At 45.4% G+C, this 16,806-nt stretch overlaps 1 protein-coding gene across 1 annotated transcript in view; it reads left to right on the top strand.

The window, feature by feature from the left end:
* The window catches only part of DHRSX (dehydrogenase/reductase X-linked), a 111,105-nt gene that overhangs the window by 71,493 nt on the left and 22,806 nt on the right, over nucleotides 1-16,806 (top strand). Inside the window, exon 5 of the mRNA XM_012807140.2 lies at nucleotides 2,863-3,070. Coding sequence (XP_012662594.1) covers nucleotides 2,863-3,070 — 208 coding nt within the window. The remainder of the gene's footprint in view (nucleotides 1-2,862; nucleotides 3,071-16,806) is intronic.

Below are 16,806 nucleotides of genomic sequence, written 5' to 3'. Positions count from 1 at the left end.
ACATACAGAGATAGATACCTGTGTATACAAACAGATACGTATAGAGAGATAGATACACAGGTTTGCAAATCGATACATACACATATACAAATAGATACATATGCAGAGATACAAATAGATACATATACAAATAGGTACATAATATACACAGATACATTTGTATATAAATAGATATATATACAAAGAGAGAGAGATCGATACATATGTATACAAATAGATACATATGCAAATTGGTACATAGATACATTTGTATATAAGTAGATATATGTAGAGAGAGATACATATGTATCCAAATAGACATAGAGATAGATACCTGTGTATACAAACAGATACGTATAGAGAGATACATACACAAGTTTGCAAATCGATACATACACATATACAAATAGATGTATAGATGTATACATAGATAAATAGATGTATCTCTATAGAGAGATAGATACATATATATACATAAATAGACATAGGCACATATAGAAATAGAGACATAGATACATATGTATGCAAATGGATATATACATATGTAAATAGATACATACACATATACAACTAGACACATACAGGGTAGTTTATTATTTAAATTGCACATAAACTTTATGTCTACCCTACATATATAGAAATAGATACATACACATGTACAAATAGATACATATGCAGAGATAGATATCTCTGTGTAGAAATAGATACATATACAAATAGGTACATAATATAGACAGATACATTTGTATATAAATACAGATATACAAAGAGAGAGAGAGAGATCAATACATATGTATACAAATAAATACATATACAAATAGGTACATAGATACATTTGCATATTAGTAGAGAGAGAGATAGATACATATATATACAAATAGATATGTATAGAGAGAAAGATAACACAGTTTGCAAATAGATACATTTGCAGAGATAGATACATTTGTATACAAATAGATACATATACAAATAGGTACATAATATAGACAAATACATTTGAATATAAATAGATATAGTGAGAGATACATTATACAAATAGATACATACAAATAGATACATATACACAGACAGATACCTATGTATACAAATAGATACATATATAAATACGTACATAATAAGGACATAGGTATATTTGTATCTATATCTATAGGTTTAGATTTGTGTCTAAATCTATATAAATAAATTTATATATATAGAGAGAGAAACATTTGCATATAAATATATAAATAGAGATACATAGATATACCAATAGATACATATACAGAGATAGATACCTATGTATACAAATAGTTACATATAGAGACATAGATATCCAAGTATGCAAATAGATACACACACATATACAAATAGATACATGTATACGAATCCAAATGCCTACCTGTGTGAAAACACAGACAGGCATCCGAGCATGTACTCAGGGCTATGTCTATGTGTGTGTGTGAATCAAACACTTACATAAAAAATGCATTTGCAAATGTGAATGGTGCAGAAACACAGGAATATGTGGTAATGCACAATCCCATTGCACGTCTGGGCTTGCAGTTCATGGTCACATTCAAATCTGTAAGTAGCTCCAAACAGTGTGCTTACATCGATGTACACATATATGCAGTTACCTGGGTTTTTTTTTGCAGTTACAAACAGAAACATCCACGTGTATGAAGGCACGTATGGAAACATATGAAAGTGAGCCTAGACATGCATGCACTCTGAGCTCAGCTCATGTGCAAATTCATAGTCCTATACACACGCATGCAGTAGTTACTGTGCATACAAATCCCTGTGCATTTCCAAATACACGTGCATATTCAAGAATGTGAACACAGGTCTGTGTGGAACCATGTGTGTAAGTGCACACATTTGAGTCAATTAAGCATGTATGCAAATATACCAGTGCACACCTGCACAGACATACATGTACACAAGTGAATATATACCTGTCCCATAGGTGCAAACACACAGCATTCCATATGCATGCCTAACTCACATAAATACAGAGCTGCATGTATGTGTCAGGTAAGCACAGACACATAGAGACCTGTGCACTGATATCTGGACAAGCTGGCCTGCTTTAAGACTGGGTCAGCATGGGCCGGCATATTGCTTACATGAATGTGTTTGAGGTTAGACCTTTGTGGAAAGAACTTAAGAACAGCTAATTAACTCCTTTTCCTGGGGAGGGGGCGTACTGTGAGCCTGGGAAGCAGAGAGTACGGGGATGATTTTGTTTATGAAATTGTGACTCATCCGGCTGGGCCAGGGCTGGGGGGAGGCTCGGCTGTGTCCATACTCGGTTCACCATTTCTCACAGGACACCCGAGGAACCCATGGGATGCTCGGTGCAGGGGGCAGTGCCATAGCAACTGTCCTTGTCCGGCAGTAAGGACACTCTTTTGGCTACTTACAGATTTGAATGTGCCCATGAACTGCAAGCCCAGACGTGCCCTGGGATTGTACATTACCACATATTCCTGTGTTTCTGCACCATTCACATTTGCAAATGCATTCTTGTGTTTGATCGACACACACACATAGACACAGCCCTGTGTACTTGAAGCCTTGTACTTGAAGTTAATTCTGAAGTTCACAAGTTTGGGTGACTCAGAACATCCTCTATCTCCTGTGTGTGTTTTGCTGTTACTCTCCAAGTCACGACACGGATGAGCAGAGACTCAGAGCAGGAAGGGACATCAGGGATGGCCAGGCACCTCCCACCGTACACAAGGCAATAAACCGAGTCCCAGAAGGACGAGATGATGCCTGGGCTGGACCCGTCCCCTCTGGGCACCTAGGACTGCGTCCACATCCCTGAAATCCACCTGTCCCAATTCTCCACCTCCTCACCCAGTCTGACCCTCCCTGACATTCTCCTTGTGTTCCCAGCTGGGGTCATGATGGTTCCGGAAAGGAGGACCCAGGACGGATTTGAAGAACACATTGGTGTGAATTACCTGGGGCACTTCCTACTCACCAACCTGCTCCTGGACACCCTGAAGGCATCTGGATCTCCCGGCCACAGTGCCAGGGTGCTCACCGTGTCCTCGGCCACACACTACGTTGGCGAGCTGAACATGGACGACCTTCAGAGCAGGTGGGGTGTGCCCTATGTGGGACCTTAAAGGGGTCTGAGGGGTTGAAGGTTACTGGCCTCCTGCGTTGGCTGGAACAGTACTTAAGCCTTGGGCAAAAGTGACTCAATCAGCAACCATTTGTGACCCGTGGTCGCACAGCTTAGCTCTGGGCAATGGTGTTATCTTATTGTTTGGATAGGGAAACACCAAAGTCGAATGTAGGGAATTAGCAGGTATATTTAAGCTTTCTGTTTTCTGCCGCATTGCACATGTGACCCACTGAATGTGCGGGGGGCATTGCTGTGACTCTCGGTGACCTTAAAGCACTGTTTTCTAATCACTGCACCCCTTTGGTGGATTCCTTCTGAAACTCCCTGAAGGATAACAGGGATCACTCTCTGAGAATAGGAACCTTCGTGTGTTTGGGCTGCTGTAGCCGAGTGCTGTAGACATGTGGTTCATCAATAACAGTATCACTCACAGCTCTGGAGGCTGAAGATCCCGGAGTGGCAGAGTGGTGGGGACTCAGCTCCTGGTTCAGAGATGGCACCTTCTCACTGTGTCTTCACATGGTGCAAGTGGAGAGGGAGCTCACTGGGGTCCCTTTATAAGGACACTGAGGCTTATAAACAATAGACATTAATTGCTGACTGTCCTGGAGGCTGAATATTAAGATCTCCACATGTGGGCAGCACCTGTGGCTCAGAGAGTAGGGCACCAGCCCCGTATACCGAGGGTGGCAGGTTTGAGCCCAGCTTTGGCCAAACTGCAACAAAAAAATATCCAGGTGTTGTGGCAGGCACCTGTGGTACCAGCTACTCAGGAGTTTGAGGCAGGAGAATCGCCTAAACCCAGGAGTTAGAGGTTGCTGTGAATTGTGACGCCACAGCACTCTACCCAGTGCGACAAAATGAGATGCTTTCTCTACAAAAAAAAGAAAAAAAAAAGATCTTGGCATGGCAAATGCTGTGAGTGGTGGGGACTCAGCTCCTGGTTCAAAGATGGTGCCATCTCCCAGTTTTCACTTGGTGGAAGGGGTGACGGAGCTCTCTGGGGTCCCTTTAGTAAGGGCACTAGTCCCATCCACGTGGCTGAGGACCACATCACCTCCTAAAGGTCCCCCCCAACACCATCACCTAGGGATTCTGTAAGGCGGTGGTTCTCAACCTTCCTCATGCTGCGACCCTTTAATACAGTTCCTCATGTTGTGGTGACCCCCACCCATAACGTTATTTTAGCTGCTACTTCATAACTGTAATTTTTCTACTGCTATGAATCGTAATGTAAATATCTGATATGCAGGAGATCCCCCCAAAGGGGGGTCTAAGATGAACACTCAGACCCACAGCTATTGGACTTCTGTTTCTGTTTCTCTGTGGATACACAGCCCTGATCTTACAAAGCCTTAGCACTGCCCTTGGAGAGACCTGGGTGCTTGGCTGTCTTGGGGTCAGATTTGGGGACCAGACTCTGGAATTTCCAGCAGGGCAGGGCACTCTGGTCACCCTCAGGCCTCGAGGCCTGAAAGGAGGTACAGGGCCTGTGGGCCCATGACGGTAGGATGTCCCTACACAGCGAGGGTCAGTTGGAAGTTAAGAAGAGGCCTGTGGGGTTCCCAGAATACATTCATCTTTCTGCTTAGACAAACTGAGCCCCTATCTGCATGAGCGCCTCTACAAAGGGCTATGTGATGATGTGATGTGGAGCCTTGTTGGGGCTCCCCTGTGAAGGGGTGGCCACCATGGGGACGTGGCAGGGGACGGACGTGTCTGTGGCTGGTGGACATGGGGCAGGTCTCTGGGAGGACGGGGCTGTCCAGACCTGGGTGTTTGCTGAACATCTGATGGGCCATTCAGAGAGAGCAGAGCCTGGCTGGGGCTGCTCCTCCATGGTCCCCTGCACACCCGTGCACATGTGTGTGTGGTCATGCCAGTGTGCACGTGTGACTGTGTTCGTGGGATGCACACGCACGGGTGGGTATATGGGAACCTGGCTGTGTGCTTGTGTGTTTGTGTGTTTGTGCATGTGTGTGAACCCATGAGTGTGCCAGAGTGGTTGATGGTGTGTGTGCCTGGGCAGTGTGTGTGCAGCAGAGTGTGGGAATGTGTGTCTCCCAGTGTGCTGCTGAGTTTGCACAGTACGAGAACACTGTGCAGGGGGTGTGCATGCTGAGTGCACGGGGGGGGGGGTGCCTGCAGGTGCGTGAGTGTGTTTGTGTGTAGACCCGTGAGCATGCACACACGTGTGGATATGTGTATGCACGTGCTGGTGAGTTTGTGCCTGAGCGTTTGTGTGTACACGTGTCATACATGGTGTGTCTGAATCTTTACTTGTGGCGATCTGTGAGTGCACATTTGTGCACTTGTGTGTGCTTTGCGTAGACGCACGCGTATGTCTGAATCTGCGTCAGGGTCTGTGCACGTGTGTGTATGTGCGTGTGCATGTGGACTTGTGAACATGTGTCTGCCTCCTTGGAACGGCTGTGTGGCCTCAGGCCCATGCTGTGATGTGTGGAGGGTGGCTGGGGCATTTCCGAGTGTTGTGCTTGGGGCATCTCCTCAGGACCCTCTATGGGACCCACAGCCTTCCTGTCCTGACTCGGGACCCCTGTCTGAGCTGGAAACAGTCCTCACCCTGTGGGCTGAGAGGCTCAGGCCCTGTGCTGGGGGTACAGGGTCCTAGGGAGACTCAGGCGGGGCCCAGGGCTCCACAAGCCAGGAGCACCTGCCATACAGACATCTAAGTGCGTGAGGGAAAGAGTGGGGTGGACAGTTTGCACGTGTGCTCCACAGAGGCAGTGTCACTGCTCAGCGCACACACACAGACACGCCTCCGTGGCCTGCTGCTTACAGCCTGTCAGTTACTCTGGGAGTTACTGGCGGCTTCACATGGTCTACCAAAGCAATCTCTGGTTTAAATAATGAAAAGCAGGTAATAGCCAGAATAACCACCCTCAGCAGGAATGATTAATATATCTGCCTTATAAAGAACGTGGATGCCAGGGAGCATTTTCATGGATCAGACTTTAACCTTATTAAAGTCTTTGAACAAAGAAGAGAGAAAACATCTTATTATGTGCAATTAATAGTATAGAACGGTGATTGCTGTAAAAACACCAAAAAGGCTTTGATAGCCTCACTCCTGAGCCAGGAAGTCATGTGTTGAGAGATTTATCTGTGTCCTAACCCCAGACCTTATGTGGAAATAGAATCTTTGCAGACGGGATTTAGTGAAGACAAAGTTATTTGTGTGGCCCCTTAATGCCGTATAAGGGCTGTTTTTATAAGATGAGGAGAATCTGGAGACAAAGACACAGAGGAGAAGCCTCGTGGAGATGGAGGCAGAGACTGGAGTGATGTGGCCACAAGCCCAGGGACACCTGGAGCCCCCAGGAGCTGGGAGAGGCAGGAAGGAGCCTCCCCTGGGGTCTCCAGAAGGACCTGGATACATCATAATGGGTTAAAGGGTGACGCCAAAATATATGCCCATGTTCTACAACCTAGAACCTCTGAGTAGAATGTAATTGGCAATAGGGTCTCTGCAGATGTAATTGTTGAGGCATCTTAAGATGAGACCATCCTGGATTCAGGAGGGTTCTAAACCCAGTGACAGGTGTCCTCCTAGAAGACAGCAGAGGAGACACAGACCCAGAGGAGAAGCCACACGGAGATGGAGACAGAGACTGGAGTGATATGGCCATAAGCCCAGGGATGCCTGGAGCCCCCCAGGAGCTGGGAGAGGCAGGAAAGAGCCTCCCCTGGGGCCTGTGTAGGGACTGGCCCTGAGACACCTTGATATTAGATTTGTGACGCTAGGAACTATGACAGCACCCACACACATGTGTAATTTTCCAGCAGCCCATGTGGTCACTTGCTAAGGCAGTCCCAGACAGCATCACAATACAGATTACAAAGTGGACACAGGGGCTTTGAGGTCCAAGTGGCAGAGACTCAGATCCTGTTTTAACTAATGTTCCCTGTGCTGGTTTGTCCAAGTGTCTCCTTCTTTCCAAGCCTTTTTTCTTAAAGTCCACTCCGATATAACATGAGGGTTATAACCTCAAACTATCAGGCGTCAGGGAGTAATGCAGGGAGCTGGACACAGAGGAAGCCCTGCACCGGGTAGGGTCTGCCCGGACATCTGTCCCTTTATCTTACACACCCACACACACAGAGCTCAGGGATCAATCCTCAGCCAGTTCTTCTATCTCCATCAGAAAAGAGATGCATGATCAGGATGGCTGCTGCCTTTAAAGGCGATGAAATAAATAGCTTGAGGTTGGTATCAGCTTGTCTCTGGGACACTCAGACCACTGTGGAATATTAAACACAAGAAAATGGGCTTCTCTGAGGAGAGAGTGAGGCTGGAAATTTGTCACTGCAAAGAATCACCAGCCCCAGCCACAGACGTCGACTCAACCCACACCAATGGCTCTGAGATAGTTCAGGAGAAGAGCTGATTGCCAGGGAGGGCCCTGACGATCCCCACAGAGCTGGGAATCATCTGTGGTCTGAGCTATCCTGTGCAGGAACTTCAGAATGCACACGGAGGCCCCTGAGGATCCCCGCAGAGCCAGGAATCGTCTGTGGTCTGAGCTGTCCTCAGCAGGAACTTTAGAATGCACACGGAGGCCCCCGAGGATCCCCGCAGAGCCAGGAATCATTTCTGGTCTGAGCTGTCCTGTGCAGGAACTTTAGAATGCACACAGAGGGCCCCAAGGGTCCCCGCAGAGGCAGGAATCATCTGTGGTTTGACCTGTCCTGTGCAGGAACTTCAGAATGCACACAGAGTGCCCCGAGGATCCCCGCAGAGCCGGGAATCATCTGTGGTTTGAGCTGTCCTGTGCAGGAACTTCAGAATGCACACAGAGTACCCCGAGGATCCCTGCAGAGCTGGGAATCATCTGTGGTCTGAGCTATCCTGTGCAGGAACTTTAGAATGCACACGGAGGACCCCGACGATCCCCGCAGAGCCGGGAATCATCTGTGGTCTGAGCTGTCCTGTGCAGGAACTTTAGAATGCACGTGGAAGACCCCGCGGATCCCCGCAGAGGCAGGAATCATCTGTGGGTTTTCATTCTGAAGTCTCCTGTGTTTACGAGTTAATTACAACCAGCAGTGTGGAGTGTTGGAGCCACATTAGAACCAATCCTGTGGCTTCTCTGAGCCCTGCTCATGAACTCTGAGCCATACCGGGACCAACGACACGGTCCTTCAGCCACATCAGGACAGGCCACACATACCTGTATTAGGATTTGTCTTTTTGAACAAAATAAGCGACTTTACTAGGATTACAATTTACTATGTGACAGACATTTCTGTAATCATATGCAAAAAAGTATTCATGCTATCCCAGGAAACCTCAGCATTCGTGAGACGTAATTGCACACAGGTGTGGTGTGCGGGCAAGCAAATTAGGCATGCTTTTGTACTTTGTTTAAGTTTTTCTCGGTAAAGCCAAACAACTAGACTCTCATTCTGTCGTCTTGCTTTTTTTAATGTTTACCAAAGTGTGATGAGACCACACAGTGATCCAAAGTTTTTTCTTTGGTGCCACGCATTGGAAGAAGCACCGTTGTCTCAGGCCACATGTTAAATACACAAACACTTAACAAAAAACCGATGAGTAAAACAAGGCTCATGGATACTTATTTGCAGAATCTGACGCTACACAAGGGTTACAAAAAGTGTACAACTTCTGGAAAACCATGGTGATTCATATCCTGGCCCCAGCCCCATGGGCCATAGCTGTCCTGCAGAGGGCGCTGTAGCTTCCAAAGTGGAAAGCGCTTTCCAACCCCGGTAAGACTGGGGATTGATAGGCTATGTCCCTAGTCCATTAGTCAAAGAAAACATTATTTTTTTAGCCATACGAATCTATTAAAATTTCCTAACACCCTATTTGGGGAAAAACATTTCTAAAGAATATATAACAATCTGGGAAGAAAAAATTGCCCATGTATATAAGTGATAAAGGATTAATATCCTTGATATAAAGAGATTTGTGGAAAGAAAGGAAACCCATAACAGCCTGAAATTGTTATTAAAAGCAATCGTCACAATCATCCAAATATATGAAAAGAAAAATCTGTGAATCTATTATCCAATCGTAATAATTATACAACCGTAACTGCAAACATTGGCATAAGATATTAATTTAGTAAAGAAAGCTAAAGATTGTTATTATCCGAAAAATGCATTGCATGGATATGTGTGTCTATATCAATGTATTAGTTTCCTCCAGTTGCCATGATGAAAGTACCATGTTTCCCCCCAAATAAGACACTGTCTTATGTTTATTTTTCCTCAAGAAGACACACTAGGGCTTATTTTCAGGGGATGTCTTATTTTTATTAAGTATAATACAACAATCTACATTTATTCAAATACAGTTAAGTCATCTTCTTCTGGAATCTCACAGGGGGAACCGACCTTGTTGGGGCTGGTGCTAGTGATGTGTGAACTCCTTTCCCCTAGCCATTTGCACGTGTGCAATAGAATGCCTGCAACCGTGGTTAGCACCTGTGCACCTGTGCAAGTGCGAATGGCTCAGAGAAAGGAGCTGTGGCAGATAAAATGTATTCATTACTGCTCTGCCCCGAAATGCGTGGTGTGGCTGTGCAGATACGCTGCATATCTGGGCATATCTGCATAGCCACGCCCACAATCTGCTAGCCACACCCATCAATCTGCATAGCCACACCCATCACTAGGTCTTATTATGGGGGTAGGGCTTATATTTAACAAATGCATAGAAATCCTGTTGGGGCTTGTTTGGGGGGTAGGTCTTATTTTCAGAGAAACACGATATTACAAACTAGAAAAAAAGAAAACATTACTCATTATCAGCATAAGGCTATGCAGGTTGGACACCCCTGAAGGAGGGGAGCTTTGATAAGGACAGGCGTTGGGTGAGCAGGGTCAGATAGACAGGGAGTTTGGTAGAAATGCATTTGGTCACATTTGAAAAGTCTAAGAATTAGGGCTGCAGTCCAGGCCCTCTGAGGTGCCATTCACCTTCTTGGGAGCTGAGAGGCTAAAATCTGAGGACCACTTGAACTTAAGACATACTGCTTTTTTTTTTTTTTTCGTTTTCCTTTTTCTTTTAATTTTGTATGAAAGATTCGGTTCTTGGCTCGCACCTGATGTAAACACCACTGCCGGTAATTAGTGTTAATTGCCAAGATTGATTTGCTGGCTTGGAAAATTAGCGTTCTCCTGGAGGCATAAATCACAGCCTCGTAGAGCGTGGCAGAAATCAGAGAGGATTGTTTACCCGTGCCAGAACTTGTCTCTTCCACTAGTCTGTACCAGAACGTTGCCTTGGGTCAAAATTTCAAAAGACAAAGGAGAAAGAGTGTTGTAAATGCTTTGTGATTAACGGGACGGGAAACTTTACTGAAAAATAAGTTGTGTTGGGGGGTTAAAATGCAACTCGCTATTTCAGCTGGTTTTATTTCCAGTTTCCCAAACCGTACACTGCCATGTTCCTAATGATCATTTCAGATCGGATGAAAAAAGAAAAGAAAAAAGAAAAGAAAAAGAAAAAGTCACGATTTGGACTAAGTGGTGTCTGCTGCCGTGGGTGATTCAAAACAAATACACCTGTTTTAACAGCAGTTTAGGTTACAGGCAGGAAAAATGCTTCAAAACAGAAAACTAGCAGTTTTTGAATTTGAGGGACAGTGGACGGTATATAGCTATTTGTTTCATTTTATTTATTTATTTATTTTGAGACAGAGCCTCAAGCTGTCCCCCTGGGTAGAGTGCTGTGGCATCGCAGCTCACAGCAACCTCCAACTCCTGGGCTCAAGCCAATCTCCTGCCTCAGCCTCCCAATGGAGGGCGCCTCCCACAGGCGCCCGCCACAATGCCCAGCTATTTTTTGGTTGCAGCCATCATTGTTTTTTGGCGGTCCCGGGCTGGATTCGAACGTGCCACCTTAGGTGTATGTGGCTGGTGCCTTAGCCACTTGAGCCACAGGCACCAAGCCAGCTATTTATTTTTTAATCATCTGCCCAATTCTTTTATTTTTTAAAAGTTTTTGAGATGGTTATATTTAAGTTTTAAAACAGTTTCGCTTTTGATAGCTAAGTTAGACTCCTACAGCGCATACTCCACCGTTTTAAGGACTGAAATCTGATTGTTTTTCTTTAATCATTTGTTTGTTTTTGAGACAGAGTCTCACTATGTGGTCCTGGATAGAGTACCATGCTGTTACAGCTCACAGCAACCTCAAAATCTTGGGCTTAAGTGATTCTCATGCCTCAGCCTCCTGAGTAGCTGGAACTATAGGCGCCCACCACAACGCCTGGCTATTTTTTTTGTTGCCATTGTCATTGTTGTTTGGCTGGCCCTGGCTGGGTTTGAATGCACCAGCCGTGGTGTATGTGGCTGGCGCTATAACCACTGTGCTGCGGGCGCCGGGCCATTTTCTTTAATATTGTTCATATTCCCTTCTAAAAGACCTGGTAAGTAACAACTTACAAACCACAAAGTCTCATTAAATATTTTGTTTTTTTTTTTTAGAGACAGAGTTTTACTTTGTCATCCTTGATAGAGTGTGGTGGCGTCACAGCTCACAGCAACTTCCAGCTCTTGGGCTTAGGCAATTCTCTTGCCTGAGCCTCCTGAGTAGCTGGGACCACAGGTGCTTGCCACAACGCCCGGCTATTTTTTGTTGGAGTTTGGCCGGCGCCAGGTTCAAACCTGCAACCCTCGGTATATGGGGCCAATGCCCTACTCACCAAGCCATAGGTGCTGCCGAAAACATTTTGTTTTTTAATAAACCCAGTATATGAGGCTTACGTTCTGGCTGGATTCTGGTAGAATAACTCATGACAGGTTGAAGACCACTTACCTAACTGAAGCATTTTATTTTTTTTCCTGCCAACTCCACATCTTTAGACAAACCTTAATTCTCTCAACCAGTACCTACTAAGGAATCTCTGAAACACACTTGTGGTTTGTAAGCCCTCTGCTTGGAGAAGTTCCAACCTTTCTGGGCCAAACTGGTGTATGACAGACTTATGATTTTACCTGTATCTGTGAAACCAAACATCAACCAGCGTTAGACCCATAATTCTCAGGATCTTTTTTTTTTTTTTTGAGACAGAACCTCAAGCTGTCCCCCTGGGTAGAGTGCTGTGGCATCACAGCTCACAGCAACCTCCAACTCCTGGGCTCAAGCGAGTTTCCCGCCTCTGCCTCCCAAGTAGGTGGGACTACAGGCACCCACCACAGTGCCCAGCTATTTTTTGGTTGCAGCCATCATTGTTGTTTGGCTGGCCCAGGCTGGATTCGAACTTGCCAGCTCAGGTGTATGTGGCTGGCGCCTTAGCCACTTGCGCCACAGGTGCCAAGCCAATTCTCAGGATCTTTTGACACTTTATTGTCTATGCCTTAGCCACTCACATTGGCTCAGAATAAACCTCTTTAAATATTTTGTTGGAATGTTGCCAGACCAAGGAGTTCATCCTCTGTTACCTAAGCCAATCAATGGAGAAGTAGATGAGAGATGAGCAGTTTCACTTTTATTTACAAAAAAGCCAGCAATTCCAGAGAGCAGCTGGGGACATCTCCTCAAAGAGCTGTTCCCTCCCCTTACCCTTTGTTACTTTTGTATTCTGTCAGTAAAAGTTAACATCAGCAATGCCATTCATTATTCATCATAGTATAATGTCAGATTCCTTCTCATGGGAGTGTTACACAACATCTTCCTATCTGAAAGTAGTGATATCTTCAAAGCATTTTACTCTAGGCTAGATTTATAGCTGGTCTATACTTCACTGGGTGCACAGAGCACCCTGGGTCCTTGACCCGTATGTGGAGTCCAGTTCCCCAATTTCTCTGTAACAGCAGCCTTGAAAGTGAATAAACAATCTCCAGATGTCGGCAGGTGGACTCATCTGGACTTGTTAGGGCTTGAGCAGCAGTGCCTTGTAGAAGATGGGTGTTCAGATTAAGAGAGTCTGGTAACAAGAATTTAGTTCTATGTTGACAATTTAATAGGAATTATATCCATTCACTGGGGTGACTATGGCATTTTTGTAACACAGACAGGGGTTTAGGGCAGGATATCTTATTCTTCTAAAGGCGCTACTGTGAGTTTCCCTGTGGGAATCTGCTGAATCAGGAGCCCAGGTTCCTGCCATGTTGTTGCTCTGCACCCACCCAGGCACTAAAAATCTCAGCCTTTCCTCTACCAATCTCAGTAGGAAGGAGGTGAAAAGGAAGTTGGGACCCCAAGGCCCATCCATCCACCTTCCAGGTTATATCCCACAGCTGAATCATGCTGACATCACTCCCTAGCTCATCACATTGGTGAGACCTTGTTCCCATGACCCTCTCTACCTGCAGGGACTAGGAAATGTGGCCTTTTTAGCCACCAGATGTGTAGCTGCAACTCTGCACCTTGGAATGGAGTGACATGGATTGTGGTGCAGAACAATGCTCTGTATCCCATCACAACTCACGCATGGATCAGGCTGTACCGTTTTTTTTTCAGTTAAGAGCCGTGGAGGAAGCTTCTGTGACTCCTCATTGGGTGGTTATGTCAATCAGCAGAGAGACTTTCTACTCCTAAGTGATCCCCAAGAGGTGGTGTCCCTTCTCTTCCTGTGTGTCTCATCTTCCTCTACAGCTTCCTTTTAAGTCCTGGTGTTTTTTCCCTCCTTCTTCACTTGCCCTTCTCTTTTCCTTTACTGGCTACAAAATCTATTTGGATTCTTACTTCAAGAACAGAATCTGTTTTTTGGGTTCTGTGTGCTTTGTCATTTGAGGATGTTGGTCTGGGTGCTGCCAGAGATGTTGCTGCCAGGCCACCAACCCTACTCCTAATGGTCTGATTTTACCTTGATTACCTTTATAAAGATTCTGTTCCCAAATAAAGTCACATTGTAAGGTCCTGGGGTTAGGGCTTCAGCATGTCTGCTGAGGATGACACACCTTAGCCCCTTCTGTAACGCCTACCATCACTCCCTTCCAAGGTGGAAAGATCCTTAATCTCTTAAGGGTCCCTTTACGTAACTGTGACTTTGCTTTGGAGATTTGATGATGGATGTGGGGAAAATAGTTGCCTTGGTTCGATGTGTTCACCAAACTTAGCTTGACTTTGGGTTAATTTTTTATGATTTCACTTCTAAGCATATATTCACATCCTGTGAAATTATTATTGTTGTTGTTATTGTTGAGACAGGGTCCCACCTTATGCCCTGAGCAGAGTGCAGTGGTATCATAGTTCACGGCGACCTTAGACTCGGGCTGTGGGCATCCTGCTGCTTCAGCCTCTGGAAGCCACTGAGATTACGAGTAGTTGCCGCAGCACCTGGCTGGGTTTTTCATTTTTTTAGGAGTTGGGATCTCACTCTCACTCAGGTGAGTCTCAAACTCCAGAGCTCCAGCAATTCTCCCTCCTCAGCCTCCCACAGTGCTGGGATTATAGGCGTGAGACACCGCACCCGGCCTGTGAAATTATTATTGATAGAATTGGCTGTGGAATGGAAACCCACTTACAGATTGGTGAAGGTGCAAGGTGAGAACTAGAAACAGCCTCAGCTAAAATAATGAGAATTTCCACTGACCCTCCTGTGCTTGACAACACTCACAGTTGCCTCCGTTTGCTGCTTTAACCTGGAGTGGTTTTTGAGAGATGTCTTCCTCCTCCTACATTCCAGTAACAGACCCACCCAGACAGCAGCCCACACCAAGGGACTGATGATTTATCCCCCAAACCAGCTAATTGGCAGACCCTGGTTGCCTAATCCTCTGCCCATCAAACTGTCTCTAAAAACCCTGGCCCCCTGTTATGGGATGAAGATCTTCCAGCCATCTGTCGTTCAATATGCAGAGAGGGACATAGGTCATACTTTCTTTGTCAGAAGGCAGGATTCTAGAGAACAGTGAGAGTGGGCTGTCTAAGACTGTTCTGTTCTTCCATTTCCAGAATCACAGTTTTATCCATACAAGTTCAAAGCAAAGACCACTCCAAGTCCTATTGCAAATAATAATCGATAGAAATCAGTGACAACAGATTACAGTATTTCCCATTTATAAGTTAATTTCCTGAATAGTCTTCCGTGGTATATATATACCACAGCTTATTAACCGATTCCCGGGTTGGTGGGCATTTAGGCTGTTTACACATCTTGGCGATTATAAATTGAGCTGTGATAAACACTCTAGTGCAAATGTCCTTGTGATAAAATGATTTTTCTTTATTCTGGGTAGATGCCAAGGAATGAGATTGCCAGATCCGAATGCTGTTCAGCCATTAAAAAAGATGGAGACTTTTTTTTTTTTGGTATTAACCTGGATGGAGGTGGAATACATTCTTCTTAGTACAGCATCACAAGAATGGAGAAGCAAGAATCATGCAATGTACTCAATTCTAAGGTGAAGCCAGTAGACAGTTTAATATATACCCACACAAGAGAAAAACTCAAATCAATTCAATGTTGGGGGCAGGGGTATGAGGGAGAGGGGAGGAGGGAGGGGGATGGGGGTCATGGTGTGTGGTACACCTCTACACCTCTTGGGGGCAGGGCACAATTATAAGAAGGACTTTACCTAACAAATGCAAACGCTATAACCTAATTCTTTATACCCTCAATGAATCCCACACAATTAAAAAAAAAAAAACTGAAAAGTGAATTTCTTAAATCAATCTTCCTAAACTATTTAAGATGGGCATATTTTGGGTGGGAGCTGAATTTATAAAACAGTGTGAACAGGAGATAGGGGGTGAACATGACTTAGAACCCAAACCAACCAGACCAGCTGTGTCCTGTCTGCCCCAGCTTGGCTGAGTCCATCTTATCCCCACCACATGTGCTATCACACATAAGCAAAAAGAGCCCTCACTGGGGGCGGCGCCTGTGGCTCGGTGAGTAGGGCACCAGCCCCACATTCCAAGGAGTTCAAACCCAGCCCCTGCCAAAGTACAACAACAACAACAAAAAAATAGCCGGGCATTATGGTGGGCACCTGTGGTCCCAGCTACTTGGGAGGCTGAGTCAAGAGAATTGACTAATCCCAAGAACTGGAGGTGGCTGTGAGCTGACATCACAGCATTCTACCGAGGGTGACAAAGTGAGACTTGTCTCTAAAAAGAGCCCTCACAAGATTACCATGTGACCTGGAGGGTAGCAGGTTATACACCGCCAATCTGCTGTAGAATGTGAAATCTGGATATCCTTGGGTGAATCTGAACCTAACAGAATGGTTTGTACTATCAAAGGGGAAATTGCATTTGGACTGGAGGACTTATTTACTCACAAATGCTCTGGGTATGAGTCATATGTGCTCAACTCTAGTGCCATTATCAGATTTAACAAGCAGATAAAAAATAAATATCTGTAGTCAAGTGGGGTTTATGAGGAGGAGGTTGAGTCTCTGTTACTGATTGCACGTGATCACACTTGAGCGTCTCGTGATGGGAGCGTAATGGGCACAAGCACACTTGCTGATGTGAAATGAACACTCAAGAAAAATGTGTCAGGCAGCGCCTGGAGCTCGGTGAGTAAGGCGCTGGCTACACACACCAAGGCTGGTGGGTTCGAACCTGGCCGGGCCAGCTAAAACAACAATGACAACTGCAACAAAAAAAATAGCCGGGCATTGTGGTTGGCACCTGTAGTGCCAGCTACTTAAAAGGCTGAGGCAAGAGAATTGCTTAAGCCCAAGAGTTTGAGGTTGCTGTGAGCTGTGACACCACGGCACTCTACCCAGGGGTACAGCTTAAGACTGTCTCAAAAAAA

The sequence above is a fragment of the Otolemur garnettii genome, unplaced genomic scaffold (assembly GCF_000181295.1).
Source record: "Otolemur garnettii isolate 467f Iridium unplaced genomic scaffold, OtoGar3 scaffold00065, whole genome shotgun sequence".
NCBI classification, from domain to species: domain Eukaryota; kingdom Metazoa; phylum Chordata; class Mammalia; order Primates; family Galagidae; genus Otolemur; species Otolemur garnettii.
Note: the sequence above shows the minus strand (reverse complement) of the source record. Positions and strands in the feature narration are given on the sequence as shown.